This window comes from Abrus precatorius, unplaced genomic scaffold (assembly GCF_003935025.1).
Source record: "Abrus precatorius isolate BTA unplaced genomic scaffold, Abrus_2018 Scaffold3, whole genome shotgun sequence".
Taxonomy (NCBI): Eukaryota; Viridiplantae; Streptophyta; class Magnoliopsida; order Fabales; family Fabaceae; genus Abrus; species Abrus precatorius.
In genome coordinates, this window is record NW_020874373.1 from 12,471,825 (window position 1) to 12,487,652 (window position 15,828).

At 31.3% G+C, this 15,828-nt stretch overlaps 1 protein-coding gene across 4 annotated transcripts; it reads left to right on the top strand.

Moving 5' to 3' along the window:
• The first annotated feature begins 3,238 nt into the window (after positions 1-3,238).
• LOC113862777 (stomatal closure-related actin-binding protein 2-like) lies at positions 3,239-13,906 on the top strand. Of its 4 annotated transcripts, XM_027495972.1 has the most exons (14): positions 3,497-3,624; positions 4,167-4,316; positions 5,225-5,526; positions 5,833-5,961; positions 6,192-6,284; positions 6,688-6,828; positions 7,207-7,275; positions 7,854-7,937; positions 8,494-8,674; positions 11,980-12,093; positions 12,222-12,280; positions 13,079-13,213; positions 13,379-13,528; positions 13,728-13,906. In XM_027495972.1, the coding sequence occupies exons 3-14, from the start codon at positions 5,242-5,244 to the stop codon at positions 13,758-13,760; spliced, it is 1,473 nt and encodes a 490-aa protein (XP_027351773.1). In that variant the 5' UTR covers positions 3,497-3,624; positions 4,167-4,316; positions 5,225-5,241; the 3' UTR covers positions 13,761-13,906. The 4 variants fall into 4 exon arrangements, with proteins under 4 accessions (XP_027351774.1, XP_027351772.1, XP_027351773.1 ...); XM_027495973.1 differs by lacking the exons at positions 3,497-3,624; positions 4,167-4,316 and adding an exon at positions 3,239-3,365; XM_027495971.1 differs by lacking the exon at positions 4,167-4,316 and having other exon boundaries at positions 3,493-3,624.
• The last annotated feature ends 1,922 nt before the right edge of the window (positions 13,907-15,828 follow it).

Consider the following 15,828-nt stretch of genomic DNA (forward strand, 5'->3'; position numbering starts at 1 on the left):
AGCATGTTTATGATTTACTATAAATATGATATACTAAAATCACTGATTCTGTTTTTAATCAAGCCAGCTGAATCAGTTTTCGTCTCATGCATGTCTCTTAATTCTTAAGCGACGAAGATTTTCATTAAATCATATAAACATTATAATTTTTAATTTAACTGATGGGGTATTTAGAAGCACAAAAACTAAATTAATTGATCTTTGGTGGGGGAGCTCTAAATAAAAAAGTACAAGTAAGTGGCTTGGTGCTATCAGTTGCGGGTTGCTAAAGGCCCTAACAATAATTAAGGACAGTAAGTAAGTTGATCGTTGCCAACCAAATGGTTCCCCACCACAACTAATAGCTAATGAAAGAAAGTGGGTCAGAAAACCCAGCAAGCATAAATGGAAAAAAGTGGCATTTTGCAAAAGCACAAGTCCAAAATAACTGTTATAATAACCTTTGTATTTTATATTTAACACTGCCATCATTTCGTTAATCCCTGATTTCCTTCCTCTAGACGCGCCTATAAATTATAATTAAAGATATAAACGTATAATTCACAGTTAGGAAGTGGGAATATATATATATAATTGAACAGCACTTGGATATATATATATATATATATATATATATATATATATATATATATGTAATGAGAGTTTTGGTCGAACCTTATTGATCATCATCAATTCCGAGGCTGTGGGTGACTTTGATGCCAAAACGGCATGTGGGGTATGCCAGATAGAAGAATATTGAACCCTAAGCCATTTTGATGCTTCTTGTAACTCAATTAAATTAATATGATTATTATTAATTTTGGTTTTTGTCTACTAAAGAAGAGCAATCATATTCCATCCAAACACCATCTTTCCTTACTCTCTTGTAGAAGCCACAGTACCAGGAGTATTTGTATTTGAGCTTTTTAGTTAAGGAACTTTCAGTATATTTTAATGATTTATTTAACGTTTTACATGTTAAAAAAATTAAATTCATTGATGCTATTAAATACTACATTTTAATAAAATTTAATTAATTATTAATATATTATCATATATAATGTTGCATAAATTATAAAATTGACATTTTGATGAGAAATTTATCCAAACATATGGCATAATTAAACAATGATCGAACGAAAATAAATTAAACACTTTAATCTAAGTTATGTATTATTATTAGATGTTTTACAGAACATTTTATGATTTTATTATTTTCAATCTTTAAAGTTGAGTTTAAGCATATAAAATTAATACATTTTTATGAAAAAATAAACATTATATTATGTATCTTTAATGTAATGAATATTTTTAATAAAAATAATTAATTTAAATATTTAAACTCTATATTAAAAATTGATATTAAAAAAATTAAATATTTTATTATTGACTTATTTTCAAAAATATTTTTTAATTATTGAAAATAAAATTTAATCAAATATATGTAAATCTGATTGTTTATACTTTAAAAATTAAATTTGCATTATAATTCATTTGATATTGTTTGTACGTAAATAACTATTTTTAACTTATGAAAAATATTTTTTTGTTAGAATATTTTATCTTTTTAAAAAAACAATAAAAAGCTAGTCCTGTAAAAACCTAGTCATTGCATCTATCATTAAAATCATACCTACAACTACAGCCTTTACTCACAGTTGGTGCGATTTCCCCATCAAACCATTTCACAAAGAAAGGAAACTTTCCTTTTTATAATATAATATAATCAATTATGAATACTAATCCCAGAATTTAAGGGCACATTACAAAAGTTACAAAATGTTGAAAAAATAGACAAATCAACCAAGCGCACTTATAGCAGCAGTGACAGTGACCCCTCCCACAGCTATCTCTCACATGGATGATGCTTTTGATTTCCATGCATCCTTCACACTACTGGAAATGGATGACGTTTACACTTTTTTGAAAAAAATAAATCGTTCATATTCTTATTAATTAGATGAAAGAGACATAATCTAAGATACTGCACATGATTCTACATAAATTTTATTAATCTTATTTTGTGCGGGATTTGTATACATGTTCTTTTCACATAATAGACTTGAGCAAAAAGTTGACATAAAAAATCCACATATATTAATGTCCTCTCATTATTGGAAACAAATTTAAAAATCTTATATGAAATAATAAAAGTTTTATGATAAGGAATTATTGCATGAAATACATGAAAAATACGAAACTAATATTCCTTCTCACACTGACGTGTGCTTGTTTCCTAGAAGTGGCCCCACATCCGAGGTTCAATTATAATGTTAGAATAAAAAAATATGATTATTTACTTTGAAATATTTTTGTTGAGAATTAAATTAATAAAGAAAAAAGTCATTCACGGATAAAGTCTTAACCTATCTCAGTTTGATGGATGGCTAACCAAACCCAAACGAACGCTTTGTCTTTGTTCCTTTTGTATTATATTCTACCATCAATCCAACGTCCATCGTCTACAGTTTATTTATACGCATGCATCCATCGATATTTATTTTCAAGTGCTTGCTTGTTTTGACCGAAAAATCGCCATCAGAAAATCAATTTATGAAATTATTTTCCTTTTGTTGAACAGAATTCTTTTCTATAATTTTTAACAAATATTAAATCATGTCAAATATATTTTGATATAAGATTTGTTAAAATTTTAAAAGATACTTTTTTAGTGATGGCGAAAAATTAAATTATATTTACATTTTAAAAGTAATTAAATTTTACTTTATGATTCGAATATAATCTATTATTATAAATATTTTATAAAATATAACTTAGACATGAATTACTTTTTATCTTCAATTATTTTAACATTATCTTTTTCAAAAATAGTTTGACAGCTTGATTTTATAAAATGATATTTATACATTCATATATATATTCAATTAATTTTAAAAGAAGCTTCTATAATATATATTATCCTTGTTTACATAATAAATAAGGGAAAACTACACTATCATTAATTCTTTAAATTTTAAAAAATCAATTTTTAGGAATTTTTTTTTATGTATACCCCATCATTAGCACTGAGTATTTGTTCCAGATGTTGGCAGTTTTGTAAATGGAAGAAACTCGCAGGGGTATTATGGGGAAAAAGCAAGTCAAAAGAACGACACCCCGCCAAACCGCAGTTCTTGCTGTAAAAAGAACAATAAAAAATGAAAAACCACGGTACGGTACGATGATTGGACCAAGCGCACGCGCGCGTGTGCAGGCTCACCCCTGTTGGCAGAACCGTAGTTAGGCGTGGCCCCGCGACGGAGGAGGTGGGGACGGCGCGTGGGGTGATGGAAAGTGGCCCCCACCGCAAGGAGGGTGTAACAATGATGCAGTTAGCGAAAAACAAATTGATTTCAAGTCGTTGGGAGGGGAGACAAATGAGTCAGGTTTACAAGCTTTTCTTTTCTCCCTTCTTTTTTTTTTTTTTTTTTAACCTTTTCAAAAAGCAATGTTAATGGCCACCCTTTAGATTCTTCTTCTCTCCTTATTCTCATCCTCATTCTTCTTCTTCTTCTCTGTTCTTCTTTTCATTCTTCAACTTCAATCCTGTCTTGTCTCTTTCTTTTTTTGCTTACCTGCAACCGGTATAAGCTGCGGTAACTCTATGTTTTAATCACCGTTTTTTGGTTACTCCCTTCTTTTTCTGTGAGTTCTCTCTTCTCTCTCTCTCTCTCTCTCTCTCTTCTGGATTCCCATTTCAGTTGCATGCAACTTGTAATTACTCTCTCACTTTTCTTTTATTTTTTTTCCTTCTATCCTTTGCTTCTGTGCTTCAAGTGCTACTTTTGCTGAGTGAGAAGTTAGATATTTTTTTTATTTTTTTAGTTTTGGCATTTGTGATTGAAGTTGAATGAAAAATGTGGAATGTGGATTAATTTGATAATATTTAGTAATGCACTTTGAGAAGTTGGTAATTAACTGACAATCCCCTTGCTTGATCTCTAATTATCAATGTTTTTAGTTTACTTTGTTTCTCTCTCTCTCTCTCTCTCTCTTTATTTATTTTTAATTATTATTATTGATTTACGTATTAGTCGCCCGTGTCATTGTCTGCAATTTTTTCATTTCTGTTGTGTAGATCTATATGGTTTCATGGTTTTGCGTTTTTGTTGGGCATGAGAATAGAGAAACCAAATCATACAACTTTTTTTCTGATTTTTTAATTTTGTTTCTATTATTGGAAGCAGCTGCACTAACTTGAAAATTCATTTGATAATGTAGTTTGGTAATATGAATGCTTGTTGACGTGGTGGCTTGCGCTTGATCCCTCTTTTTTCACTGAAAATAGGAAATAAGTCACTTCAATGTTTTGATTAAAAATCAACCACAACATAGTGGTTAGTTTATGTTATTGCTTTCAATCTTTCCCTTTGACTATTACTACTAATGCTAGCTGCTACTACTACATCATTTTTCTTCTGATTAGATGCCAGACTAATACTTCCATCGTTTTCTTTTTCCCGTTTTCAGGACATTTATGAATTGATTGACATATTAATGTGTTCCACCGGTTTTTTCTCCTCAAACTAAATGTATTTTAATGAAATGGCCGTTTTAGTCTTAACTCGTGTTGCATCTTATAACAAACCAACTGTATTAGCCTCAAATTCCAATCTTTGGTGATAACATTTCAAGATTTCGTCCTCTTACAAGGTCCAGTGGTCCAGTCTTCATTACCAACACTTCAACCTTTTCATCCTTTTTACATAACTTGGATGGAATGATTAACAATGTCCATCATGATTGATTTCCAAATCATCGACACTTGAGGAACTTTTGTTGCTTGGGTTTTGATTATGGTTTAATCACGTATACTTGTGTGGGCATGAGTTTGTAATGCCCTTTCCTTGTTGTATGGTACGCATGCACAGGATCAAATGTGTTTGATACATATTAAAGTGCATACATATGCATAAAGCATAAGAGTGAAAGTCTAGACTCTAGAATTGTAATTATCCAATCTGGTTTGGCTAAATAAAGACGCATTTATTTAGTATTGATATTTTCTTCCTGGTAATGGAGCATTTAGTATAAAGATCCCACCAGTATCAGCCATATTCTTTCATGCCTTCACCTTCTCTGTATCACATGTCATGCATCCTCAATTTACTTAACTAAGCTGGGTTGGATTGTAGTTACTCGTGAAGAAATTGAGTATTCTATACTTAAATGTTGCTTTTTTTCACTCGTCACTGAGATGTTCTTAGTTGAAGGTCTCATGCAATATTGAACTTTTTTTTACCAGACCATACCATTTTCACCATGACAAAGATTACTCCCGACGTTGAAATCAAGATGCCAATGGAGGCAGTTCCGCCAGTTTCAGCTGACGTGAGCTTCATTTATAATAGTTTTCCCAAGTATAAATTGGGAGCCGATAATCAAATTCTGGAAGAGCCCGTTGAGGATAATCAGGGTCCTTCTTTGAAGGATGTTATTGAACAAGAAGCTTCCAATTTGTCAGACCAGCACAAGCGTATCTCAGTTCGTGACCTTGCCAGTAAATTTGACAAGAACTTGGCTGCAGCTGCTAAGTTGTCTAATGAGGTTTCTGTCTTTATTATTTGCTAATGGTCTACTATTGTATTTTCCTTTCCTTAATAGAAAATGCCAATTTTATATTCAATGTTCCCCTGTTCAGTCAAACACAAATTAATCAGGTAAATAGCAAAATAAAAAATTAGCGCAAGTTAGATCTCCTTTTAATTTTAGTTAGTCAGGACTACCTTTGTTGAAATAAAGTTTGTTATTGACTTCAATTTACAGTTCATCAGTTTCCTTTTGGCATTTCATTTGGGTCATATTTCTTTTCTCAACTTCTGTCTTTTTTCCTTTGGTGTGTGTGGAACTCAGGCAAAGCTAAGAGAGGTGGCATCTTTGGAGGGACACGTTCTTTTGAAAAAACTAAGAGATGCATTAGAATCTTTAAGAGGTCGTTTTGCAGGAAGAAACAAAGAGGATGTGGAGAAAGCTATCTCTATGGTTCGTTATTTTATATTATTCAACGGTTGGGTACATTACTTTGTTCAAAGTTTGAAGTAACATTTCTTTCTGTTTTATGACAACGATTGAGTCTTCCTTATTTTTAGTTTTCCACCTTTGCTGGACTTCCACATGTTTCTAAGAAAAGCTATTTTGGAATTTCTTTTTCCTCTTCAATTCATGTTACTAATACTGTGTATTCAAACTTTTTAACAATATATTCCTCACAGGTGGAAGCATTAGCTGTTAAGTTGACTCAGAATGAAGGAGAACTGATTCAAGAGAAGTTTGAAGTGAAGAAGCTTGTCAACTTTCTCAAACAGGTCATCTTTGACTTCTAAACGTTTTATGAATGTTATAATTTCTACCAAAACTTTCTGCTCATAGTTATGATTTACTGGAACAGTTTCTAAATTTGCCCTAATAATGCTTTGATCCAATTCCAATATTTCATTTGGACTTTTTTTTACTGATTGTAAAACAATAGTTTATTTTATATAATGGAATGAAATTGGTCACTCTGAAAATTATTGAGATTTGTGTTCTCTTCTATAATGTATATTTTCTTGTAGTACCAGTATTTCATTTAGACTCTATTAACGCCTGCAATTATTTTTCCTTCTCCAACGCTTTCTGAAATTGTTTTAATTTCTATTTCTTCCATTTAAATATGTTGATCCTTTTTTTCTGACAAAAACAAAATTTGGATCCATCTTTGTTCTTTAGGCTTCTGAAGATGCTAAAAAGTTGGTTAATCAAGAGAAGTCTTTTGCATGTGCTGAAATTGAAAGTGCAAGGGCAGTGGTGCTGAGAATTGGAGAGGCACTTGAGGAACAAGAAAAAGCTTCCCAAGCTTCTAAACCACAGGTACTACTAACATGTTTTATTACTCGTGTAGGTGTATGTGCATATAATTTTGCATTAATGAATTCCTAATCAATCGTTACCTTACATGTATATGAAAACTCTTAACATATAAATGTTCAAGCTTGAGTTTTCTGAACTACCCTGTAAGTAGTTCTTTACTAGTCATCTACGTAATATCTTCATATCATGTGATATTATTCTACTGTTTGTGATGATATATGAATGTGGAAAATCTCTAAAACTGCCCCATTGATATTATCCTTCTGTTTGTAATGATATACGAATGAGGAAAATTTCTGAAGGTGTCCCATTGATTTTGTGTAGTTATTAGTTTGTGAGTATGTAAATAATACACTATCTGCTGTTCCTCACTGTCAGGATGTGGATGGACTAGTAGAAGAGGTTCAAGAGGCTAGAAGAATCAAATTGTTGCATCAGCCAAGCAAGGTGAATGGCTTTTTGCTTCCTCAATACTGTTGTAGCTGATAATTTTGGCTTAATTTCTCTGTACTACACATTATTATTATTATTATTACTAGAATTTTCCAGATTTTGAGAAGCCTTAATACTACAAATTTTTCCATAATTCTGTACTTAAATGTGCAATACACCGCACTTAGATACCACTTTTTTCCCTGAAACCTTATAAAATGGGAAAATTTGATTTTGAAACATTTGAAATGTCATTCACACAAGTTTTGAAATGCATAGAAATGCCATTAAGTGCTGAAATTTGGTTTGAATTGTGTAAAATTGATTATATCATATCTGTGAAAATATGTTACATTTTAAAATTAATCTTTATGTGTATATCAATGTGTTACTGCTTTTAATTATATATTCTGCAGTACCTGTATCCTAAATCTAATTAAAATTTCCATGTCAATAAATCATATAATATTTGGATAGCTTGGGCTGACCTGTGCAATTAGGCACATCATAATTTAAGGACCCATTAGCTAGGTGTATTACAATTTAAACATTCTTTATAGTGCTGAAACATGAGAATTGTATGATGATTTCAGGTGATGGCCATGGAATATGAACTCCGTGCTCTAAGGGATCAAATTCGAGAGAAATCTTTATTTTCAATTAAGCTTCAGAAAGAGGTTTGTTGATTTCTTGTTTTGCTTTTACTTGCTCAATTAACTATCGAAGTCTATTATCAATTTGACTGAGCAGTTATATATTTTACGTTTGCAGTAGGCCACTAGTTTATTCCTATACCTTTATTACAACTGCACAAAAGTATATCTTTTCCAACTGAGGTCTTGTGGCATACCCTGATCATGGAATGCGCTCCCCCTGAACTTTTTGTGCCTAACAAATTAACTTTTTTCATACTTTTAAAGTAAATTATGAATTATCTTTGTGATCTTTTAACCACTGAACTTGAGTTTGTTTGGGTGCTTCTGATTTTTAAGGATGGCTGCGCCTAAATAACTTTAATGGGAAGGAAAAATTCATGGAAAACTGGCTAAACAGATATATACCACTACCTACAAATAGCATAATTTTTTAGTGTGAAGAATGCCGATAAGTAGAGAACTGTTACAAATTTTAATGATCTAATTTTTAACATACTGATCTTTGACTGTTCCCACCTCATATGGTAAGCAACTGCAAAGTGCATCTTTTGCAATAACTTCATTTTGTCCATGCCAGCTAACCATGAGCAAGAGGGACGAGGAAAATAAATCTCGTTTATATATGTTAGATGGTTCTGACGCTTTGGGTTCATATCTGCGAATCCGGCCCTGCTCAGACGAAGTGCCACAGGTTTCAAAATGTTTATTTCAGTGGTATCGCCTGTCATCTGAAGGCAGCTGGAGGGAAGTTATTTCAGGTACTGCTCTTTTTGTTGATTTTCAAGCATATTTCAAAGTAGGTCTTAGTATTTGTTTTGGTTTGTATTAGTAACATTTAGAATTGATTCTGATAATTTTATTTCCTTCTGGAAGTTTTTAAATGATTTTATTATCTATGTATATACAAATCAGTCTTTTTGATTTCCATCATAGATCGATACTTGAGATGTAAAACCATTCATGTGCCTTAGTCTAACAGCTGAAGTTTTAGGTTATCTGGTTCTTCTGGTTCTTAACGTGGTACCAAATCCTTTAGTCAAATAGTCAGGATTCAATTTATGCCACCTTCATTCTCCATTAATCAAATTAAATTGAAGGACAAGGTAATGCGGTGCATTGTGCACACTTCAACCCCAATGTGTTTTTGCATGAAAGTGTGCAAGAGATATGAAATCATTCCTTAGCCTCCACATATTAGCTTAAACTTTTGGGTTGATTTGGTTTTTAACATGGTATCAAATCCTTTTCAACCGAGTAATTTTGAAATCAATCTTTGCTAACTCCATTCTAAGTTGTCCATGATTCAAAACGAACATGGCTCATGAAGGGGGTGTTTTAAAGATAAATATTTTCTTGAACCTCCATCTAATAGTTAAAATTTGAATAGGATTTCTAACATAAGCTTACATGATTCAATTTTTTTGGCCCTTTTACTGAACAATTTCAAATTTAGATGGTGCTTAAATGCTGGTATAGGGATGTGAGTCATGTGACTATTTCTGGAAAACATTTGACATGGGAATGTTACTAAAATAAAAGATATCTGACTACATGAATTCATATCACACATACGCTTACATGATTCAATTTATTTTGGCCTTTTAAGATACAATATTTCTTGACCTAGAAAAGATGTGCAACCCATCTATCTCCATCCGAGTGAGTGGCTTGCTTTTAGCTCTCAGAGTAAAGTCAGTATCTTAATATAAATTTACGAACATGATTTGTAAAACATCATTTGCGATTCCTGCTCCTAAGTTAAATTTAAAAGAAGGTAAGTGCATACAAAAGCCACAAGAAAAAAAAAACAACCACAATAACAATGAAGTCTTATCCCATTATGTGTGATTGACAACATGAATCATACAATGTCGTTGGACTCAGTCAAAAATTAAATTATTTAATATATTATTTATTACTAGATTTTTTTAATAATTTCCTTTAAAGTTCTTTTGTATCTTCCTTTATCTCTTGTTGTCAAATTAAAAGTCATATCATTCATTCTCTTCACTAAAGCACCTAGTAGTCTTCTTTACACATATCTAAATCATCTTAATTGATTTTTTCATCTTTTCTACAATAGGTATTATTTCAAATTTTTTTTATACAGTTATTTTTTATCTTGTTTTTTTTTACATGACTACTCATCTATCTTAGAATTTTCATTTATGTATCCTTCACTTTTTTTCTGAGTTATTTTTTTAATTTTCAGCATTCACTACCATATAGAATAATTGGTCATATAGCAATACAATAAAACTTTTTTTTAGCTTTATAGGTATTTTATGATTATAAATAATTTTCAATACTTTTCTTCACTTAGATCATTTAGCTTGTATTTTATGACTAACATCTTTATTAATTTTTTTATTATTTTTAGAATTGATCTCAAATACTAAGAGCATGTTTGATTTCTTTTTTAAAAACAGTTTTTTGTTTTTAAAAATAAAGTATGATACAAATTTGTACTATATTTTATAAAACTGTTTTTAAAAAGGAAATGAAACACGCTCTAAAACTTGGAGATTTATGATTTACTCAATTTGTATTCTATGAATAATATCTTCGTTAATTTTTTCATTATTCTGTAGAATCAATCCTAAATATTACAATTTAGAGATTTATGATATTACATTATCTCTAATTTTAATTTTTAGTACACATTTATTATCTTATTTTTTGTTAAAATTGCAATATATATACTTTGTTTTACTTTTATTCAAGTGAAAGCCCTTAAATTTCAAAACATGCCTTCAAAGTTCAAGATTGAAGTTAACCTCTTATTTTTATCCTCAACCAAGACTATGTCATCTGCAAAGAGAATACATTTATGTATAAAATTTTGTATGTTACTTATAAATAAAACTCAAGTACAGGAGTCAAATAAATAAAAAATGTGACAGAGTTGGCATACAACCTAGTATACTATCTAGAAGTACAGGAGGAGTACAGGTATTGAGTATGCAGTTGCTATTGATATGACAATATATTTAAGCAGCAGTGCTTCATGGATGAACACACTTTTGTGATCAAGGAGGCTTTGTTTTATCATAGTTTTTCTAACAGGAGTTGGACATGATAAATTATTAATAGTTTTGTTATTCTGGTGAGTGGTGACTAGCATCTAAGGATGTTTCAATTGCAATGTTCTCACTTCTTAATACAAGTGGAAATTTGCAGTAACTTGGATAAATTTTATGGGAGTTTGATAAATTATCCATGAAAGTGGAAATGCAATAGCACTTTAGTAACCTAATACATGTTTAGTTCAACTTATTTAGAAGAAACAAGTGCCTTTTTCATTAACTTTCTGAAAGAATTTGTAAAGATCCCACGTTGACTACAGATGTAACTGAGGTAGAGTTTATTAAGGTTATGACAATCTCCACCTTATGAGCGAGCTTTTGGGATTAAATTTGGTCTAAGAACAAAATTTAAGATGATATCAAAGCTTATTGTAGATTTGATGTTAAGTTATCCTTGATTGTAAAAAAAAAAAAATCTTGCCTCATGAATTTTCCCAATGCAATTTATCTAGGCCTATAGCTTTCCCATTGCAGTCTACCTAGTCCAGCGGTGACAACTAAAAAAAAAAACAGTCCTATAATTTCTATGCCACACATTCCAATATTGAGCATTCGGAAGTGTGTTGAGGTTATACATTGACCATAAATATGGCCAAAATATAGCTTATAAAGAATAAGGCAAACCTCACCTTATGAGGTAACGTTTGACGTTAAGTTAGACCAAAGTCCAAATTTAAGAGAATTTAATTATTATTTCTCAAAATTAATTTCTTACTGAACATGCTATTATATCCAGCAAATATAACTTTTTCAATTTTGCCTCTGTCATGCTTTTCTTTTCTGCCACATTTGGTTCCTATTACTTCATTGACTTTACAAGATGTAGAGCTCCATCTGGTGGTGGAACCTATTTTTATTTCTAACTTTCATAAGTTCATAACAAATATTATTATATGTATGTTATTTGAATTTATATATGCTCCTGTTTTCTTGACTGGGCTCAAATGGCTAATTCTTATGATGCCTTTATTTATCAGGTGCCAATAAATCAATTTATGCTCCTGACCCGTCTGATGTTGGGAGAATCTTACAAGTAGACATTGTCTCCAATGGCAAAAAACTTACACTAACAACTAATCCCATTCAAACTGGTTAGTTTTGTTATGGACCTTACCTTTTGGCCTTAGCTTGCACGGTTGGGGTTATCTTGTACCTCACAGTACCTGTTGATGCATCCAGAAGTTGAAAAGAAAGGCTAACAGCTACCTCTGTGTAACAGTTTCAGGACTTGGAAGCCATGTGGAGGCACTTCTACGAAAATCTAATACTGATTTTAATGTATGTTATCCACACTCTTTAGATTCAGTAATTTTAATTATTCCTCGCAGAACAAACTTATCAAATTATCAACTTATAGCATTTGATACAGAAAATGAAGAAAAGTGTTATTTAATTCAACAAACATTAAAAAACATCTGTCAGTCTTCTCAAACTTCTTTTGAAGATGACCTTTAAAAGCATCGAGTTAAATTCTGTTTAGTCCTACGAACCTAGCTTATTTGGTTGAGACATTTGCTTTTTAGTTCTTGACAGGGAAGTTCTTGATAGTTGATAGGACTCCCCCAGATGCAACATCCATTTACTATTTAGTTGTGGGGATCCCTTTGGCACTATCATTGTGGCAGGGCCTCCCCTAAGCCCTAACAGGATTTAGTGCCACAAAAAAAATAAAAAAAATCCTTGTGTTAGTGTAGCATCTACCCTTGTATTATTACCGTTGCAAACTTGCAACCAAGTTCTGAGTATTGTATCATAAAGACAAATGTTTTATTTTCTTCTGACTCTGATATTTGGATTTATTGGATGCTATATTTTTCTGAGTTGGTTTTTGTAACATCAAAAGAGAGCTTAATGTTGTGATATCAAGTCCACATTGTTGGGCTAGCAACAAATCAAAGGCTATACAAGTAAGGGGGTTTCAACCTCTAATAGCCTAAGGCATTTTAGATAAGTGGGCCTCTCAAACTCAATTCCAAACACACTCCTTCTCATGATTGGCATAAATATGTATTATCTGCCTTGTCTAATTTTTGACATAAATAATTCTTGCAAATTTTGTATCATGATTTTATACAGGTAGTTATTTCTCAGATGAATGGAAAAGATCACTCTTCACATTCTACTCATTCATTTAACGTGGGGAGAATGAGGATAAAGCTATGCAGAGGTTGGATTACAAAAGCTAGAGAGATTTACTCCCCATCCATGCAGGTACTATTTTGGCCATTACTTGTTATTGTCTCATAGAACTTGTTAAAGTTAAAGGCTTTTTTGAATCAAAGTGCACTATCTCATCTGCATACTGTTTTTTGTTATCCATCTTTCAAGTTCTCTATTTGACTATATCCCTTAAACTAACATTTTACTTAACTAAAGCTTTGTGGAGTCCGAGGTGATGCCAGTAACGCAGCGAAGGCATTGTTTTGGCAAGCTAGGAAAGGGCTCTCCTTTGTATTAACCTTTGAATCCGAGAGAGAAAGAAATGCAGCCATTATGGTTGCCAGGAAATATGCTCTTGATTGCAATGTAAGCATCTCTAGTACTTATTTATCTGCTAATTCTTATGATGCCTTTCTTGTCTCCTTATTGTTTAGACACGTTGCAAGTTTGCTTTAAAAGCTCCGCATACACTTTTCCTTGCTGGAATGTATCTCTAGTATCCTCATTCTTTCGTTTTGGACATTCCTGCTAATTAAAATGGAGTAATTTTTCTTTTAAATGGCAGGTCGTGCTTGCTGGGCCAGATGATCTAGTGTAGAAGCAAAATTAACTGACCGAGTTTTTCCAACAAACGTGAGTTTTATCAGATTCTTGGTGTGAGTATACATGTGTGCTTGTTTTGTTAAAGAAAGATATGATTTTATCTTTGTGATTGGGTTTCCACTAATTGGGTTGCATTGTTTTAGGCATGTTTTTTTTATTTGCCTAATCATGTTGTACCAAATTCAACCTTTTATAATTATTAGCTCATTTGTTCATTGTGCCTAATTCACTGTCTACAAGTTATTTTAATGTTTTTTAATGTAAAGTACATCCAAAACATGGTATATACCAAAATTTTTCGATGTTTATGGTCTCGTAAATTTGTCACGCAGCCTTAAGTTGGGAAGCAAGTTCTGATTGAGATATATTAAAGATAAAAAAAAATAAATTATATATCGTTAGCTTTATACTTTATTTATTGCTAAAATATAGTGAATTAATGGATTCCACTGTTCTTTTCTTATAGCTAAAATCTAGCGAATTTATGGGTTCCATTTTTTATTTTGCTAAAACATTTCCATTTCATGAGATTTGGTCTTCTCTCCGCTCATGTATGTGGAAGTAATTGCACTTTCAAAGAAGGCACCATATATTTGGCTAATTGCTATGCTGTACAATATATCCTCAAACACCCGTACTAAATGGCTTCAAAATTTGAGAGGCTGAATAGAGTTTTTGATATCACATTTGTACTTTGGTTACAAATCTTCCATTTTTTTCTATCAACTTATAATAGTCTCAGTAGATTAGTAGATTTGCATATTGTACTTTTTATCTTATAGTTGTCTCATGTTTAATAGATTATGATGACGATCAAGAGAATAAAAAATACTTGAGATGTAGTTCTGAGAACTATCTTTTAGTTTGATAATAACTTGGCCTTTTCTTAATATTAGAATATTTGAATTATTTTTGAATTTTATGATAGATTTTATGGTTTCACCCGGAGAGTAAAATAGCTCCTTCCTACACATATGATTACTAACACTTGGTATCTAAATATTAGATGTTCTTATCTTCTGCAAAATTATTAGTTGCTAAAAATAAACTTTGTGGGTTATCAGAATTCTTGTCAGTATTTTGATACTGATTTTTGGCCAGTTGCTGAAATCTACAATTTGCAGCTTTATGACCAAACTTTCCACAATGATAACAATTAAAATTTGTTCTTTCTTGATAATAGCCCCTTCTTCCTCTTCATTGGCTAATAGTCCCAAAATTATTTTTTCTTGCTTGATTAGGTGGCGCGAAATTGTTGTCTTTTTTTTATTATTGAAATTGCTACGACCTCTTCTTCTAAAATTACCACGACTTTTACTTTTAATATTTTGATTGGACTCAACATTGTTGATGAGATTTACCTAACTCTTTAAGGCTTATTTGTTTACTTTTTTTTTTATTTCTCCAATATTGTGCTCACATTGTTCTTTATGCTTTCCTACAATTATGCTATAGTCAACGTGTCTGTATCATGAGACTTTATTATTGTAATTACTACATGATCAAACTTTATCAGCATATATAGAGAGAATTTTATCTACCATCTTGCTATCTGAGATGTCATTTTCGTACACCCTCATTTTGTTCATGGAATCTGTGACACGTAAAAAATATTCTTTAACAGTTTCTGAACTAGACATCTCATAACTTTCATGTTCTATACCTAAAGATTGCAATTTGGATTTTTGAACCTTAATTTCTTTATAAAACAGTTTCAAAATGTTTCACGCTTCTTTAACAGTTTTGGCATTTTCTATTTTGCCAAATATTGAATAATCAACACCTTGATAAATTTGTGATAATGCCAACTGAGCCCTTCTTTGAGTGGTTGCATCAACTCCCGCTTCTAATCTTGATTCAACAAAGCTTCAGATATTGTGAGCTTTTAAATAGGTAGACATCAAAAGTGCCCAATAATTATAATCAAGCTTCTCATCTAATTTGGAATTGGACTAAACAATATTGTAATTTGACACATCTTCCTCTTATAAATTATATAAAATTTGTAAAAATGAGAACTCTCTTGTTCCTCACATACTCACTCTTTTTTAATAAAATTCAAC